Genomic DNA, 15,429 nt, shown 5'->3' with positions numbered 1-15,429 from the left:
CCCAATTACGGGTTCTTCCTTCCTTGGTCCTGTGGGTCGGAGTGCACCTGTTCCGGCACTGGGTGTAGTGCGCAGGCACTACAATGGGGCTTGCTGGTGAACAATAGAGGATAGCTAACTGATGACCTATAGGCAGTTAAGAGGTTGAGACGCGGATTGAGAGCTGTAACCTCTTACTAAAGAAATACAAATGCAATTTATTAACAAATTAACATGTATATACTAGAAATGCATGCGAATGCCGACAACGCCGGCACAGGTGCGCGGCACATCCTCACCGGACCGGCACAGCAAGAACGAGAAGAAATGACTTTTATGAAACTATGGTTTTGAGAACTCGAGACAAAAACGGTCTTTTTAATACATTTGTAGACGTTACGCGACCGATGCGTCGGTAGTAGAGAATATTTCTTAGAACGCCCGAGTTGTGGGCAGTGCAGAATCGTAGACGCTGCAGAGAACACAATGTACTACACTGGGGCTGGCGGTAGCACCGGTGCCGGCGCTATCGCCAACCCCATTATCCAGGTATTCACAAACATGTCTAGTTTACACATGCTAATTTGCTGACAAATTGCATTACTTCTCCACTAGTAAGAAGTTCGTGTCCTCGTTCAGCGTTTTCACCTCTTATAGTTCACCAGCTAGATATCTTCTTAAGGTCACCAGCAAGCCCTGTTCTAGTGCCTGCGCACTACACTATCCAGACACGGTCTTTCGACTTCACGTGACAAAGATGAATTGGTAAGGACGCTACTGTAGAAGGTTTTTGTAGGAGAAAGGAAAGCATGACAATGCTGTTCTGCCCCTTCTTCGAGGCTGTAGTTGCGGCAATGGCCACTAATTGACCGTACTGTTTCAGTCCCCAAAAATGAAAGCAATCGCGTAGTCTCATTCTGAGTCTTCTTCATTCTAATAAAATCTTTTTCAGCGTGAAGTATTCAGTTTCATGTGTGAACATTCATGCGAAATGCATTGTGCAGCTTCAATCGAATATTCCCATAAATACTTGGACCACAGGCAGGTCAGTTGAAGATAATGCCTGAGAAAAGTGAAAGGCAGCTTACAAAGTATTGAACAGGGGCCGTTGCCACCATAGATTCCCTTGTTGCAAATGGGCACGAGCACATTAACAATAATTTAATGAGCTTTTTATCCCGACCCCTCCGCCTAATAGGTCAACCCACAGCGTGCTGATTGATTATATGCGCTGTGGATAGAACTACTAGGTGGAGAGGTCGGTGTAGTAGACTGCGCTCTCTACAGCGTCTACGATGCTGCACGACCACAACTCTAGCGCTCTATGAAATCTTTTCTTCTATAGATGCACCGGCCTCGTAACGTCAGCAGGCAAGCAACGGTGCCTATTCGTTCAATGATTCCAAAGGGTCCTAGGTAAAGGGGCTCGAACTTAGGACAGTTAAATGAAGCCGGTAGATGCTTGCTGCTGAGCCAAACCTTGTCGCCCACTGCATACTCCACAGCTCGGCTCTTTGTGTCTGCGTAGTACTTCTGCTGTCATTTTGCCTTCTGTATGTGGCTCTGCGCTCTGTCGCAAAGCTGCCGGAAGAGCTTAGCTGTCAGAGGAGTGAGCGTAGGAGCTAACACGCCGACGATATCGAGTTTCGCAGCAGCCAGCGGGTTCTCGCCAATCATGACGTCGAAGGGAGAGAGCTCGGTGGATGAATGGCTTGTCGTGTTGTGGGCAAAATCCAGGGCCGGAAGCAGACGCTCCCACTCGCGTTCGTCGGATTGGATGTAGGTACGAAGCATCTGCTCCAGTGTGCGGTTAACCCGTTCAGTTTGACCGTCGCTTTGGAGATGGTAGGACGAGGACATGGCACGTTTGATGTTAAAGTGGTGACATAGTTGTTGCCAGAGGTCCGACTGGAAGCGGGGGTCGCGGTCCGATATGAGTACCTGTAGAAATCCGTGGTAGCGGATAAGACGGTCTGCGAGAAGCTCCACGGTGTCTGCTGCTGAGAATGACTTCTTTGCAGGAACGAAATGAGCCACCTTGATGAAGGAATCGACCATCACGAGAATCGAGTCGTTATCGGTCTTCATAAGGGGAAGATCCATGACAAAATCGAGGCCCACATGTGCCCACCGACGCGAAGGGATGAGTAGCTGTTGAAGAAGGCCTCCAGCTTTCTGGCTCAGGGACTTCGACGCACGACAGTGAGTACAGGAATCAACATACGCAGTAGTGCAAGCACGTATCCCTGGCCAGTAGTAGTGATTGCTCAGAGCCGTGAAGGTCTTCTTTTGGCCTCAATGGCCGGCTGTCACATGGCCATGATGTGAATGCAAGACACGCGTAAGGAACTCACGGAATTGTGGAACACAGATTCGCCATAGTCCGTAAGTACAAATGTGCAAGTAAGGCGGAACATAACGAAAGGTGACGTGACGTTTGCGAAACTCTATTTGTATAGCGTGTCCTGGTTGTTTTGCAGCGACTTCGTAGGGGGCGCGGAAAACAGAACACTTCGAGTAGGCTTGCGGCCATTCGGGCGCCGCAGGAGGGTCAGCTCGCGTCTTCGTTGCAGGTGTAGGATGTTCCGCCTCTCGATTGGGCTCAGGCTGCAGAGTTGTAGGTGGTGATGGCAAGGTGCGTTGTCTCGATCGTCGCGAACGAATGCCGGCGAGCTCGCTGTAGTTAGCAGGCCGACCACGAGAGCGAGGAGCCACGCGAGTTTGTTCTACTGCAAGCATCAATGGTTTCGTTAGTGTGTCGTGCGAGCAGGCGTTGGGGAGACCGGGACGGCGAGACAACGCATCAGCCACCTGGTTGTGCGCTCCTTGAACATAAGCAATGTGCAAATCCGGGAACTTGGCCAGGAAATCTAACCACCGAGCGGTGCTTCTGCGCAGAGGCTTCGATGCTTGGAGTTGTTGGAGATGGGTAAGACCTTGGTGATCTGTATAAGCTGTAACTTTTGCGATACGGAGCAAATGAGACCACTTGTCCAGGGCCGTGACCAACGCCAAGATTTCTTGACCGTAGATCGAGTATCTCTGTTGTGTGGAGTTCATCACTTGGCTGAGGAAACCGATGGGCTTGCCTTCTTGTTCTAGAACCGCTCCGATCGCATAGCCAGAGGCATTCGTGTATAACTCGAAAGGCTTCGTGGTGTAAGGAACTTTTAATGTAGTGATATCGATTAAGAGCTGTTTGAGCTGCTGCACCGCCTTTGTGTGAAGTTCTATCCATTTGAAACTAACATCTTTCCGTGTAAGATCAACCAGAGGCCGCGCAACGTCTGCATAATCAGGTCCCATGAACGTGCAACAGCAATTAATGGCGCCGAGGAACTGCCGCACTTGCGTTTCATTTTCCAGCACCTCTGGCCAGTGCCGGATAGCTTCGATTTTATCTTCTGCAGTTTTATGCCTTCGGCAATGATAGCGAAACCCAAACATGTGATTGCTTGGTAGCGAACTTGCATTTGCGAAATTTTGGGTAGAATTGGGTCTGCAGGAAAGCACTGAGAACTTGTCGCAGGAGGGAAACGTGTCCAGAGAGGTCGGAACTACTGGATAAGTACTTGGCGCCTCCCAGCATCTCCAGAATGGTTTGAATGGGAGGTAATGGAAAATCAGGAGCGACTGTAAGGGCATTCAGAGCCTGGTAATTAACAACCATACGCATCTTCCGCTCCCCGGAGCCATCCTCACACTTGTCGACCATTATCGTAGGAGAGCAAATAGGCGAATATGTTGGTCCGATCCAACCACTGTCCCCTAATTTAGCTATTTCCTGTTTGTGGAATGTGAGCTCATCTGGGGTCATTCGGCAAATCGCAGATTTCGCTGGAAGTTTTCCAGGTACAAGTAGGATATGGTGATCATGAGGGCGCTTCGGCAGTAATCCTTTAGGTGTTATTGGGGGAGACCGCCCGAAACTCTTTCAACACCTTGATAATCTCGAATGGAATAGCTTGTGCCTCTGTCGAGTTTATCCACTCATCGAAGAGTGTGTGTTCGAGTTTCGCCGTAGGCCATGGAGACTCTTCTTCATCCTCCGCTGTTGTCAAGGCAGTAGAAGCCAAAGGACGGCTAGAACCGGAGGCTTTGGTTCGATTCCTGATCAACGCGGAGCAAAGTGCGCCTTGCCACTCGTCCGTGAACCTCAGTGCCACTGACGAGCCAGCGTCGAGCAAAGCCAGGATGTAATGCAAACCGTGCTCTGGTGCTCTTTGTATCTTTGCGTAGGCCGCCGCCTGGCGAACAACCGACGTTATGCGTGCCTTCGCCTTAATCTTCGCATGGGATTTATACCTTTTAGGTGGCGGCCGTAGGAATATGGCAGCCTCCTCCGCTGACATACCCGCCACATGCTTAGCCAAAATGTCATAAATACCCTTGCTCTGCAGGAGTTCTTGGAAGTGCTACTATGTGACCGTCACCCTGCAGTGTCTCTTCACTCGTCCTAACGACCGATAACTCGCACCAATGGCCGTTCACATAGCTCCGGAGCTTGCCGGACTGAAAATACCAGGGCACCTTATGCTCAGTCAGCCAATCCAAACCCAAGACTAAATCATAGGGAACGGTTCCCACTAAGAAGTCCCCTGAAAACCACATAACATCGTCAACCCCGTCACAACTTGATCAATGCTTAATTGTTCACCTGTAGCAACAGTGAACCTTTGCTCTTCTGGAAGTCTCCGCACCCTCAGCTGCAATCGCTCGACTGTTTTAGGGTTAATGAAACTTCTCGAAGCGCTTGTGTCTAAAAGTGCCTGGCATGAACTTCCTGCAAACTCAACGCGAAGTGCCGCTGTTGCACCCCCGTAACACAAGGCTCCTCCTTGGTTGCAAGATTCCTTCGCACTAGTTTCCTGCCACTAGTGCGGCATAGTCTCTATCGCTTCTGGCCTGCAGTCTTCTTCTGTCGCTTCTGCAGATTTCCCGCTGCTATCTGTCTTCTTGCACGGCGCCTCTTCATTCCGCATCGGCGTCGGCCCAGACTCCAACCGCGCTTCCGAAGGCGGCTGAGTCCCCTGCACGACCTCAGCGCTCTTTTTGTCTCCATCTACCGTGTTGAGGAGGCGGTTCCCCCGCTCTAGGAAGACTGGAATGGCATTAGGTCCTGTCGCTACCGCAAACATTATCCCTTTGCCATGGCTACGCGGCCTAGAACGCTCGTCTCCAACAACGCCTAGGCGTCGCGGTTTAAACGTTCGGTCTTCTCAGTGCTGGGACGGATAGGTTGCCTACTACTCTTGTTTTCCGACTCGGCACGGCCTCAGTATGTAGGACAGTCACCAGCATAGTGTCCCACGCCGCCACACTTCTTACAGGTCTCGCCTAGCCGCTTGGTTCATTACCCCTTGCTGGGGCAAACTCGTGCCGGGTGTCCACGACCCTGACACTCGTAGCAGTTCCCGGAGTTTTCTCCAGGCCTAGTTTCATTTTCCTGCTTTTGATGGGTTGCAGTTGCCCCAGTAGCAGCTCGCATCGCTCGACTAGCCCTTTCTCGTAGCTCTAGCACGGTCTGCTTAGGTTCATAGAGTCGCGCTGCTGCTGTTGCCGCTTGTTCCCGGGAGGAATACTTCACCAGCCCATTATTTGTAATGAGAAGATGGAGGCCAGTTGGTAGCCCAGCGCAGTAGAATTCAGCGAGTTCGACGGGGGAGATCCCAACTCCACGCTCTGCTACAGCCGCAAACTGGTCCGTATACTCTTTAGGGTTTCCATTACACCGTGCTTTAGCCAACTCCGTTAGCAGTTGACTCTACGACATTGTCTTGTCGAACCCTTCCAGAAGCCGGCGCTGTACAGTCGCCCAGTCGCTTAGGTTAATAGTTCGCTGTAGATACATCCAATAAGCTAGAGCCGGACCCACAGGATGGTCGATAAGTGCATCCCCCCACTCACTGGTCTCCAATCCCATCTGAGTGTACCGTCGTTCAATACGCATTAAAAAGGCCTGCATAGTACTGCCGTCTGCAGGGAGTATAAGCGACGTTACGCTCGATTCTCCAGGCCCGCCTATAACATTCTTTTTCACAGCCATTGCAGAGTGGAATTTGTCCCACGTGACGTACGGACCGTCCTGTGGCATGCCTTTAACATTTGCTGTAGGTGCCACCTGCTGGGGTGTCTCCTTACGCCCGTGCGGCTGCTCTGCCACCGTGGGTTTCGGAGTAGCATGTCGAGGTTGGGTTGGTATTTCACTGGGCAACTTGTTTACTGACATGGTAGAAGTGTCCTGTTGCATAGGTCCAACTACGCGTCCGCTGCGTACGCTGCGTAGGTGCATTCCTTACTCAGCTAAGATATCTAGGTGCGAATTATTAAAGCAAAGTATTTCTACCCTCAGGTCTGGAAAAAAGTTTTTATACTCCTGAACAGCCCCCAAATGTAGCACACTGCGTTCTCTGCAGTGTGTACGGTGCTGGTGCTGCACAACCCTCGATTCTGACGCTCTATGAAATCTTCTCTACTACCGATGCATGGGTCACGTTTCGTCTACCAATTTATTAAAAAGATCGTCTCATATCAAGTTCTCAAGATCATATTTCATAGAAGTCACTTCTCATGGTTCTGGCTTTGCTGGTGCGGTGAGGATGTGCCGCGCACCGGTGCCGGCTTTGTCGGCAGCCCCAATCTTAGAGCACTCGCAGGCATTTCTAGTATATACATGCTAATGTGTTAATAAATTGCATTTGTATTTCATTAGTAAGAGGTTACAGCGCTCAAGCCGCGTCTCAACCTCTGAACCGCCTATAGGTCATCAGTTAGCTATCCTCTATAGGTCACCAGTAGGCCCCATTGTAGTGCCTCCGCACTACAGTGCCTGCGCACTACACTCGGGATGAAAGGCCCACTGAATTTTACGTCGGCAGTGCTCACATAAGAATGCTTTCCGCAACATGGTGTGAAGCAGCTGCGCAAAGTGAAAGTAAACTTAGAATCCAAAACTATCGAGATAAAACAGAACGCATGGGAAGAAGTACATCATCTTCTTCAAATGCTAACTTGACGGGAAATCTCGTGTTCACAAATAGGCGCTTCTTCTTTTGCCGAAGCTCGTTTCTCACCCTTTTCGCAAACGCACACGTTTGTTAATACAGAAAAGCCAGCGACAAAGAAAAACCAGTGCGTAAATGATTCGATAGGAAAATCAGATGCAGTCATTGTAACATTGTTGCTGCGTATTGACTTTTGTGGCAGTCAATTTTGCAGTAGTACTTTTGTTTGTGTCTAAAGTTGCGAACTTGTGTGGAAGGTGAAAGCAAGGCCATACTTTCTATATTCAGTGGCGATTCGGAGCCTTCCAGTGCGCGGCTCTCCCAAACAGACGTGGGATGCCATGTGTTTTTGTACACTTGAGTTAGTATTTTATCATGTATTAGCCTTAACTGACACAGAGGTGCCTTCCAAGGAGGCGGGAGAAGACCCAATTTGTTAATTGGGGCAATACTTAACAGTATGCGCCTGTCCCTCCCTTACTGCCGTTCTAACGAGAGACATCAAAGGACTTCGTGCTTGTAAATAAGCTGACGGCACACATTCTGCAGGAAGCAATATGTGAAGCTCAAAGAGCACTAAAAATATACACAAAGCATAGTTAAAGTAGCAAAAGCATGTTCAATCAATTGAAATATATCCTGTTCCCTTAAAATTACTAGTTTTCTGCGCGCTAAGCACGATCGCTTCAGTTCTGGCACATTGGTACAGTCTGACTGCAACTATGCCAATGTGGGCAACACTGCGCTAACATAGGTTGGCTGACAGGCACGGATTCACTTGAGACTTGGCTACTCGCTGTAGAGTCCCGTGCTATCACATAGTAGTTTTTACTTGCGCTCTATTTTGGCGCAATTGCTTCCTACTTGTCCGTTACCCGGAGCACGGCTACTGTGCAGTCGCTCGCATAGCGCACCAAGGTACCTTTCACAGGACCGTGCTGGCGAGCGGTCAGCACGCCCTCGCCCACTTTCTCATTTCTATGAATGGCCAGTGCCTGAGTGTAGCCTTGAAGAAGAGCATTGATCTGCTCAATAGGAGATAACAGTTTGCGCTTAGGATGCTCGTCTCGCCAGATACCTGGGTGAGCAACAACGCGGTTAACGTTGACAAAAAGACGCCAGATACTGCAATAGTACAAAACTCAGTAATTCCTTCATTAACTTACCCCTAACGATTCGTCTTATCTCCAACTAGACTGGCAGTTTTGTCCACTGGGGTCGGAAAAAGTAACGTGTGCCAGAGACGGCATGAGCGTTTATGCTTGCTTTTCTGGTAAGACAGGTGCGGCAAAAAGAACTTATATGAAACTTTGATTACGTTGCTACTTGTTGCCACGTGTTGAAGTCTCAAACTCTGCTAATGTGATTTTCCATGACCGAATGCGGGTTTTACGGCGTGCTATGAAGACGAAACGCTAATATGAGGTCTCGCAGTTATTGAGCGGGCTGACGCTTGCTTAAAAGTTTCTCTTAGCCGACTTGCTTTTGAACCTTGTAACACTGTTTGGAGGCTGCCGACGCTACAGCAGTATAGCTGTTCCACTGAAAAACTGTGATGCCTGCTAGCTTCGCGACAAAATGATTGCTTGAACACGTCTGGTGGCCTGTTTCCTGGGCGCTTAAAAGCAACTTATTTGCGACGTGCGCAAAACAAGTCTCTATCCCCATTACATCGGCCTGAGTAGCTTTTGTATGTATAACCCGCAGCTTTGGGGTCGACACTTCTTACTCGTTTAATGGGAGGCTTCGGACAGAATGCTTTTCACAGAATACTTTTCGAGGCACCTGTTGCGCAACTTTTGCGCACTGTGATTGCTGAACAGTACGCAAGCAATAAAAGAAACACTGCCACTCAAAAACTCTCGGAGGCAAAGCTGACGACGATGGGACTCGAACCCACAACCTTCTGATCCGAAGTCAGACGCCCTATCCATTGGGCCACGCCGCCGCCCTCCATCCGAAAAAAAACACGCCAACGAGAATTTTCTGCAATCATGCATCAACAATCTACCGCAATGCTGCCATGCTAAATTTGAATGGAATCCTATGGAAGATGAATAGAGCAAGTAGCTCGAATAGCACCAAATATGCAAGCACTACGGCACAGTAGGAAGATGGAAGTTTCGGCTTTTCGGGTCTAGATCTGCGCGCCGTCGAAATAGGCGGCTAGAGAAACAAATGGAAAAAATTAGAAGCTCAGAGCCAATGTAGCCAGCCATAGTGGAACTTCTAAGGGAACACAACGAAAAGCGGCACCTGAGTGGATTTAATTCTGCAGCCCAAAAATACACATGTAGCAAAATTAAAGTGAAAGCAAATGCCTTGCCTGAGTATTGAGACACGTAAAACTGTACACCCGTAATGGAGTCTGAAACGGGTATAAGTTGCGCTGATGAGCTGAAAACTGAAAATGCAATGAATTTATAACTCCTCAAAGAGCGAAAATCACGCTGTAGCAGTCTATCATTGTTCTCTAGAATAAGCTAGAACATCCGTGGACGCTGAATACTTCTGTGCACACTTTACTCAGCTGCGATGGTGATGCTTGTTGTAGTGCGCAGCACTACAACTGATTGAAGGCATATCCTCCAAAAGTGCAAAATTTAGCGTATCTAAGTTAAGGCACAATTTGAAGGACTTCATTTGAAGAAACGTGGTGGCTGCTGCAGACTAGCCTTGAGGTGCTTCTCAGATAGGCCAGGGGTTGAGGGTGGCTGTAGTGCACAGACACTACACTGGTCCCCCAATGAGCCAGTGGTGAGTGTAGTACACTGCGTTCTCTACAGCATTTACGGCGCTGCACAACCTTCGACTCTGGCGCTCTATGAAACCTTCTCTACTACCGATGCATCGGTCATGTATCGTCTACCAATTTATTAAAAAGATCGCTTTATATCAACTTCTCAAAAACATATTTCATAAAAGTCACTCCTCATGGTTCTTGCTTTGCTGGTGCGGTGAGGATGTGACGCGCAACGGTGCCTGCGTTGTCGACAGCCCCAATCTTAGGGCATTCGCAGAAATTTCTAGTATGTATATACTAGAAATGTTAATTTGCTAGTAAATTGCAATTGTATTTCACTAGTAAGAGGTTACAGCGCTAAATCCGCGTCTCAACCTGTAGTACACAGCACCTACTGTAGAGCACAGCGCCTACTGCTGCGACTATGCTGCTACCTGCTCCTCGAGCAGGGCGTATGATCGGCACCTAACGTAGGCCCATTTCCTTGAAACAGTAGCTTATATTTATAGAAATACAGTAATTCTTAGGTTTCCAAAATCTGTTGTTGTTCGATTTGCCCCACTCGGGGTGCTCGCCTCCTAGGCCCTGTGGGAAGGAGCCCTGCACTGGTGCCGGCGCTATCGCCAGCCTCAGTCTCCACGCATTTTCAGGCACCTCTAGCGTATCCATATTAAGTCGCAGACAAATTGCCTTACTTTGACCCTAGTGGGAGGGTCCTGTCCTCCTCCAGTGTTGCGACCCCTTGTAGGTCGCTAGCTAGCTATCGTCTATAGATCACCAGCAAGCCCTATTGTAGTGTCTGTGCACTACAATTTCCCCCCTTGCCGGACTGAAGAGACCTACCCCAAAACACGTTATTTTTGCCTTTTCAATCTCTGTGCTCTTCTAAAGCTAACGCCGTGAGCGCACGCGGTGCGCAGGGCTCCCTCGCCCCTCCTCATTGAAGGGTGCCCGTGCTGCAGGCGGTGGAATGTGACGGACCCATACCTCTACGCCTCGGAAGGACCAATGTTGTTTCGAGCCTGAAGACGTCTTCGTTGGCGGCGGCGCCAAGCGCGAAGCAAAGCCGGGCAGCCTGTAAGGTGGTGAGCTGGCTCCCATGTGGCTTGATCTTCAGGGGTCCCGCGCCAGTTCACGAGGTACCGGGCTGCATCTCCCGAGCCACTTTGGCCCATAATATAATCGATTTCATACTCCTCCGTTGGATTGCCTGCTGTATCGCGGATAGGAGGCCAGGCGGCGTCGGCTTCCGGGAGAACCAAGTCGGGAGGGCGGGGGCGGTGGAGAACTAGCTTCGAAACATGGAAAACGTGATGGCATTCATAGGTGGGAGGCAGAACGAGACGGTGAGCGACGGTCCCTATGCGTTCGATGACTTCAAAGGGTCCGCGGTAAAGGGGCCCGAACTTAGGGCAGCGGTTGAAAGGAGGTAAGTGCTTGCTACTGAGCCAAACCTTGTCTCCCAGTACATACCCCACTGCTCGACGCTTTGTCTCTGCGTACTTCTGCTGCCATTTTGCCTTCAGGATGTGACTATGTGCTCTGTCGCAGAGCTGCCGGAAAAGCTTAGTCATCGGAGGAGTGAGCGTAGGAGCTAACGCGCCTACGATATCAAGGTCCGCAGCAGTCAACGGGTTGTCGCCAACCATGACCTCGAAGGAAGAGAGCTCAGTGGATGAATGACTTGTTGCGTTGTAGGCAAGTTCCAAGGCCGGAAGCAAAAGCTCCCACTCGCGTTCGTCAGATTTGATATAGGTACGAAGCATCTGCTCCAGTGTGCGGTTAACCCGTTCAGTTTGGCCGTCGCTTTGGGGATGGTAGGACGAGGACATGCACCGTTTGATGGTAAAGCGGCGACAGAGTTGGTTCCAAAGATCCGACTGGAAACGGGGGTCGCGATCCGATATGAGCACCTCTGGAAAACCGTGATAGCGGATAAGACGGCCTGCGAGAAGCTCCACGGTGTCTGCTGCTGAGAATGACTTCTTTGCAGGATCGAAATGGGCCATCTTGCTGAGGGAATCGACCAGGACAAGAATCGAGCCGTGCCCTGTCGTTGTAAGGGGAAGATCTGTGATAAAGTCGAGACTCACGTGCGCCCATCGACGAGAAGGGATGAGCAACTGTTGAAGAAGGGCTGCAGGCTTCTGGTTAAGATACTTTCTGGCTCGACAGCGAGTGGATGACGCAACATAAGCAGTAGTGTAGGCGCGCATTCCTGGCCAGTAGTAGTGCTTTCTGAGAGCCGCAAAGGTCTTTTTCTGGCCTCGATGGCCGGCTGTGATATGTTCGTGATGTGAATGCAGAACGTGAGTAAGGAACTCAGGGAATTGTGGGACGCAGATGCGCCACAGTTCATGAACGCGGATGTGAAGGTAAGGCTACGTAGCGAAAGGTAAATTGGCGATTACAAAACTCGATTTGCAGAGTTTCTCCTGGTTGGTTTGCTGCGGCTTCGTAGGGAACGCGAAAAACAGGACACTTCGAGTAAGCTTGCGGCCAATGGCGCACATCAGGAGGGTGAGCTGGTGGCTTCGTTATGAGTGTAGGATGTTCTGGCTCTGGGTTGGGTTCCGGTGGCGCAGGTGAAGGCGCAGACGGCATGCTGCGTCGTCTAGGTCGTCGCGGACGAATTCCGGCGAGCTCTCGGTAGTTGGAAGGCCGACCACGAGAGCGGGGAGCCGCGCTCGCTTGTCCTATTGCGAGCATCAGCGCTACCGATGGTGTGTCATGCGAGCAGGTGTTAGGAAGGCCGGGACGCCGAGGCAAGGCGTCGGCAACTTGATTGCGCTCGCCTTGAACATACGTGATGTGCAAATCCGGGAGCTCCGCAAGAAAATCTACCCACTGGGCGGTGCGTCAGCGCAGAGACTTCGATGCTTGGAGTCGTTGGAGGTGGGTTAGACCTTGATGATCAGTGTAAGCCGTTACCTTGGAGACACGGAGCAAGTGCGACCACTTGTCCAGTGCCATGACCAACGCCAAGAGTTCCTGATCGTAGATCGAGTATCTCTGTTGTGTGTGGTTCATGACTTGGCTGAGGAAGCCGATGGTTTTGCCGTCTTGTTCGAGAACTGCTCCGATCGCATACCCAGAGGCATCTGTGCATAACTCGAAGTATTTCGTCGTGTCAGAGACTTGTAATGTAGTGAAGTCGATTAAGCGCTGTTTGAGCTGCTGCACCGCTTGCTTGTGAAGCTCCGTCCCTTCGAAACTGACGTCTTTACGCTTAAGATCAACCAGCGGCCGCGCAACGCCTGCATAGTCCGGTCCCATGAACATGCGACAGTGATTTATGGTACCGAGGAACTGGCGCAGTTGCGTTTCGTTCTCCAGCACCTCTGGCCAATGCCAGATGGCTGCGATTTTATCTTCTGCAGGTTTGATCCCCGCAGCAGAAATGGTATAACCCGAATATGTAATTGTTTGCCTTGCAAACTTGCATTTGCTGAATTTTGGGTAGAACTGGTGTCTAAGAAAAATGCTGAGGACTTGTCGCAGGAGAGAAACATGCCCAGAGAGAACCGAACTACAGATAAGCACATCATCTAGGTACGCAATAACGCCCTGCCCCAATAAAGGCTGTAGATAGGCATTATTATTGGCCTTGAACGTAGCGGGAGCACCCTTAAGGCCGAAGGGCATCACTCGGTACTCGAATAGTCCGAGAACAGACCAGAAAGCCGTCTTCCACCGGTCTTCCTTAGCCATACGTATTTGATGGAATCCTGCTTCAAGGTCCAAGGTGGAAAAATACTTGGCGCCCCCCAGCAGCTCCAGAATGGTTTGAATGGGACGTAGTGGAAAATCAGGGGCTATCGTAAGGGCATTTAGAGCCTGGTAATTGACAACCATACGCATCTTCCGCTCCCCGGAGCCATCATCACGTTTGTCCACCATGATCGTAGGAGAGCAAATAGGCGAATAGGTCGGTCCAATCCAACCACTGTCCGATAATTTATCTATATCCTGTTTGTGGAATGTGAGCTGATCTGGGGTCATATGGTGCATTGCAGATTTCGCTGGAAGTTTTCCAGGCACAAGTAGAATATGGTGATCATGAGGGCGCTTCGGCGGTAATCCCTTAGGTAAGGTATCGGGAAAAACCGCTTGATACTCGTGCAACACCTGGGCAACCTCACATGGAATATCCTGCGCCTCTGGCGAAGTTATCAATTCGTCAAAGAGTGTGCTCGAGTTTTGCCATAGGCCAGGGAGACTCCTCGTCACTCTCCGCTGCCACCGAAGCGGTTGAGGCCAAAGGACTACGCCAGCCGAAGAACGTGGGTTGATTCCCAATTAACGCGCAACAAGGCACGCCTTGCCATTCATTCGAGAGCCTTAGGGGCACTGCCGAACCGGCTTCGGGCAAAGCCAGTATGAGATGCAAACCGTGCAATGGAGCCCTGAGATCCTTTGTGTCAGCTGCCGCCTGATGAACGAGCGACGTTATCCGCGCCTTCGCCTTAGTCTTCGCGTGGGACTTATATCTTCTTGGAGGCGGGCGTAGGAATATAGCTGCCTCCTCGGCTGACAAACCCGCCACTTGTTTGGCCAATATCTCATATGTTTGCTCTGCTGGGGTCCTTGGGAGGACTACAGTGGGACTGTCGCCTTGCAGCGTTGCTTCACCAGTCCGAACGACCGGTAGCTCGCACCACTGGCCGTTCACATAGGTTCGGAGTTTGTCAGACTGAAAATACCAGGCCACCTTGTGTTCTATCGGCCAATCCAAACCCAAGACTAAGTCATAGGGAACGGGTCCCACTAAAAAGTCCCCGGAAAAGCGTGCATGTCCGCACCACAGCGTCAATCCCGTCACAACCCGATCACTGCGTAGTTGTGCACCTGTAGCTACGGTGAACCTATGTTCTTTTGGAAGTTTCCACACTTTCAGCTGCAGTCGTTCGACTGTTTTAGGACTACTAAAACTTCTCGAAGCCCCAGTGTCCAAAAGGGCCTCACAAGGACCCCCTGCGAGCTCAACGCGAAGTGCCGCCGTCGCACCCACACAACACAACGCTCCCCCTTGGTCGTAAGACTCTTTCGTGCAAGTTTCCCGCTACCAGTGTGGCACAATCTCTGTCGCGTCTGACCTATAGCCGTCTTCTGTTGGCTCTGCAGACTTCCTGCGACTATCCGCCGTCGCGTCCGGAGTCTCTTCACTCAGGATCGACGCTGACCCAGACTCCCGCCGCGTTTCCGAAAGCGGCTGAGTCCCTTCCGCGTGCCCATCGCTCGTATTAGTTCTTTCCGCAGTGCGGAGGAGTTGGTTTCCCCACTCAAGGGAGACTGGAATGGCATTAGGGCCTGTCGCTACCGCACATATCATCCCTTTGCCATGGCTACGCGGCCTAGAACGCTCGTCTCCAACCACGCCTAGGCCCGCACGTTTAATGGTTCCGTCTTCTCATGGCTACGACGGGTGGGCGCCCTACTGCTCTTGTCCACCGGGTCGGGCCGGCCTTGTTCATACGTAGGACAGTCCCGAGCATAGTGTCCGACACCGCCACACTTCTTGCACATTTCCCCCGGACGTTTGGTACGTTCCCCTTTGCTGGGGCAGACACGTGCCGGATGTCCGCGACCCTGACACTCAAAGCAGTTCGCGTGGGTCCGCCCAAAGCGATTTTCAATTTCCTGACGCCCACGGGGTCCATTAGCTTGGATGGCAGCCCTAATGGCTCCCCCCGGCCCTTTTCT

At 50.9% G+C, this 15,429-nt stretch overlaps 5 protein-coding genes across 5 annotated transcripts in view; all 5 read right to left on the bottom strand.

The window, feature by feature from the left end:
- Nucleotides 1–1,518: 1,518 nt before the first annotated feature.
- ENH_00020650 (hypothetical protein) lies at nt 1,519–4,331 on the bottom strand (the record flags this gene model as incomplete). Its single annotated transcript, XM_013584467.1, has 4 exons — nt 1,519–2,166; nt 2,410–3,397; nt 3,552–3,631; nt 3,921–4,331. 4 exons carry the CDS (start codon nt 4,329–4,331, stop codon nt 1,519–1,521), a joined length of 2,127 nt encoding a protein of 708 aa, XP_013439921.1.
- A 522-nt stretch (nt 4,332–4,853) lies between these two features.
- On the bottom strand, nt 4,854–6,271 carry ENH_00020640 (hypothetical protein; the record flags this gene model as incomplete). The annotated part of the gene is made up of 2 exons (XM_013584466.1): nt 4,854–5,167; nt 5,851–6,271. 2 exons carry the CDS (start codon nt 6,269–6,271, stop codon nt 4,854–4,856), a joined length of 735 nt encoding a protein of 244 aa, XP_013439920.1.
- Nucleotides 6,272–10,715: 4,444 nt separating this feature from the next.
- ENH_00020630 (hypothetical protein) lies at nt 10,716–11,942 on the bottom strand (the record flags this gene model as incomplete). The annotated part of the gene is made up of 1 exon (XM_013584465.1): nt 10,716–11,942. One exon carries the CDS (start codon nt 11,940–11,942, stop codon nt 10,716–10,718), a length of 1,227 nt encoding a protein of 408 aa, XP_013439919.1.
- A 643-nt stretch (nt 11,943–12,585) lies between these two features.
- ENH_00020620 (OSJNBa0042D13.18 protein, related) lies at nt 12,586–13,728 on the bottom strand (the record flags this gene model as incomplete). Its single annotated transcript, XM_013584464.1, has 1 exon — nt 12,586–13,728. The coding sequence occupies one exon, from the start codon at nt 13,726–13,728 to the stop codon at nt 12,586–12,588; it is 1,143 nt and encodes a 380-aa protein (XP_013439918.1).
- A 1,060-nt stretch (nt 13,729–14,788) lies between these two features.
- The window catches only part of ENH_00020610 (hypothetical protein), a gene marked incomplete at both ends in the record, with an annotated part of 1,376 nt that continues 735 nt past the window's right edge, over nt 14,789–15,429 (bottom strand). The window contains 2 exons of the mRNA XM_013584463.1: nt 14,789–15,036; nt 15,165–15,315. Of these exons, the coding sequence (XP_013439917.1) occupies nt 14,789–15,036; nt 15,165–15,315 (399 nt within the window). The remainder of the gene's footprint in view (nt 15,037–15,164; nt 15,316–15,429) is intronic.

The sequence above is a fragment of the Eimeria necatrix genome, genomic scaffold (genome assembly GCF_000499385.1).
Source record: "Eimeria necatrix Houghton genomic scaffold, Enh_scaff16, whole genome shotgun sequence".
Taxonomy (NCBI): domain Eukaryota; phylum Apicomplexa; class Conoidasida; order Eucoccidiorida; family Eimeriidae; genus Eimeria; species Eimeria necatrix.
Note: the sequence above shows the minus strand (reverse complement) of the source record. Positions and strands in the feature narration are given on the sequence as shown.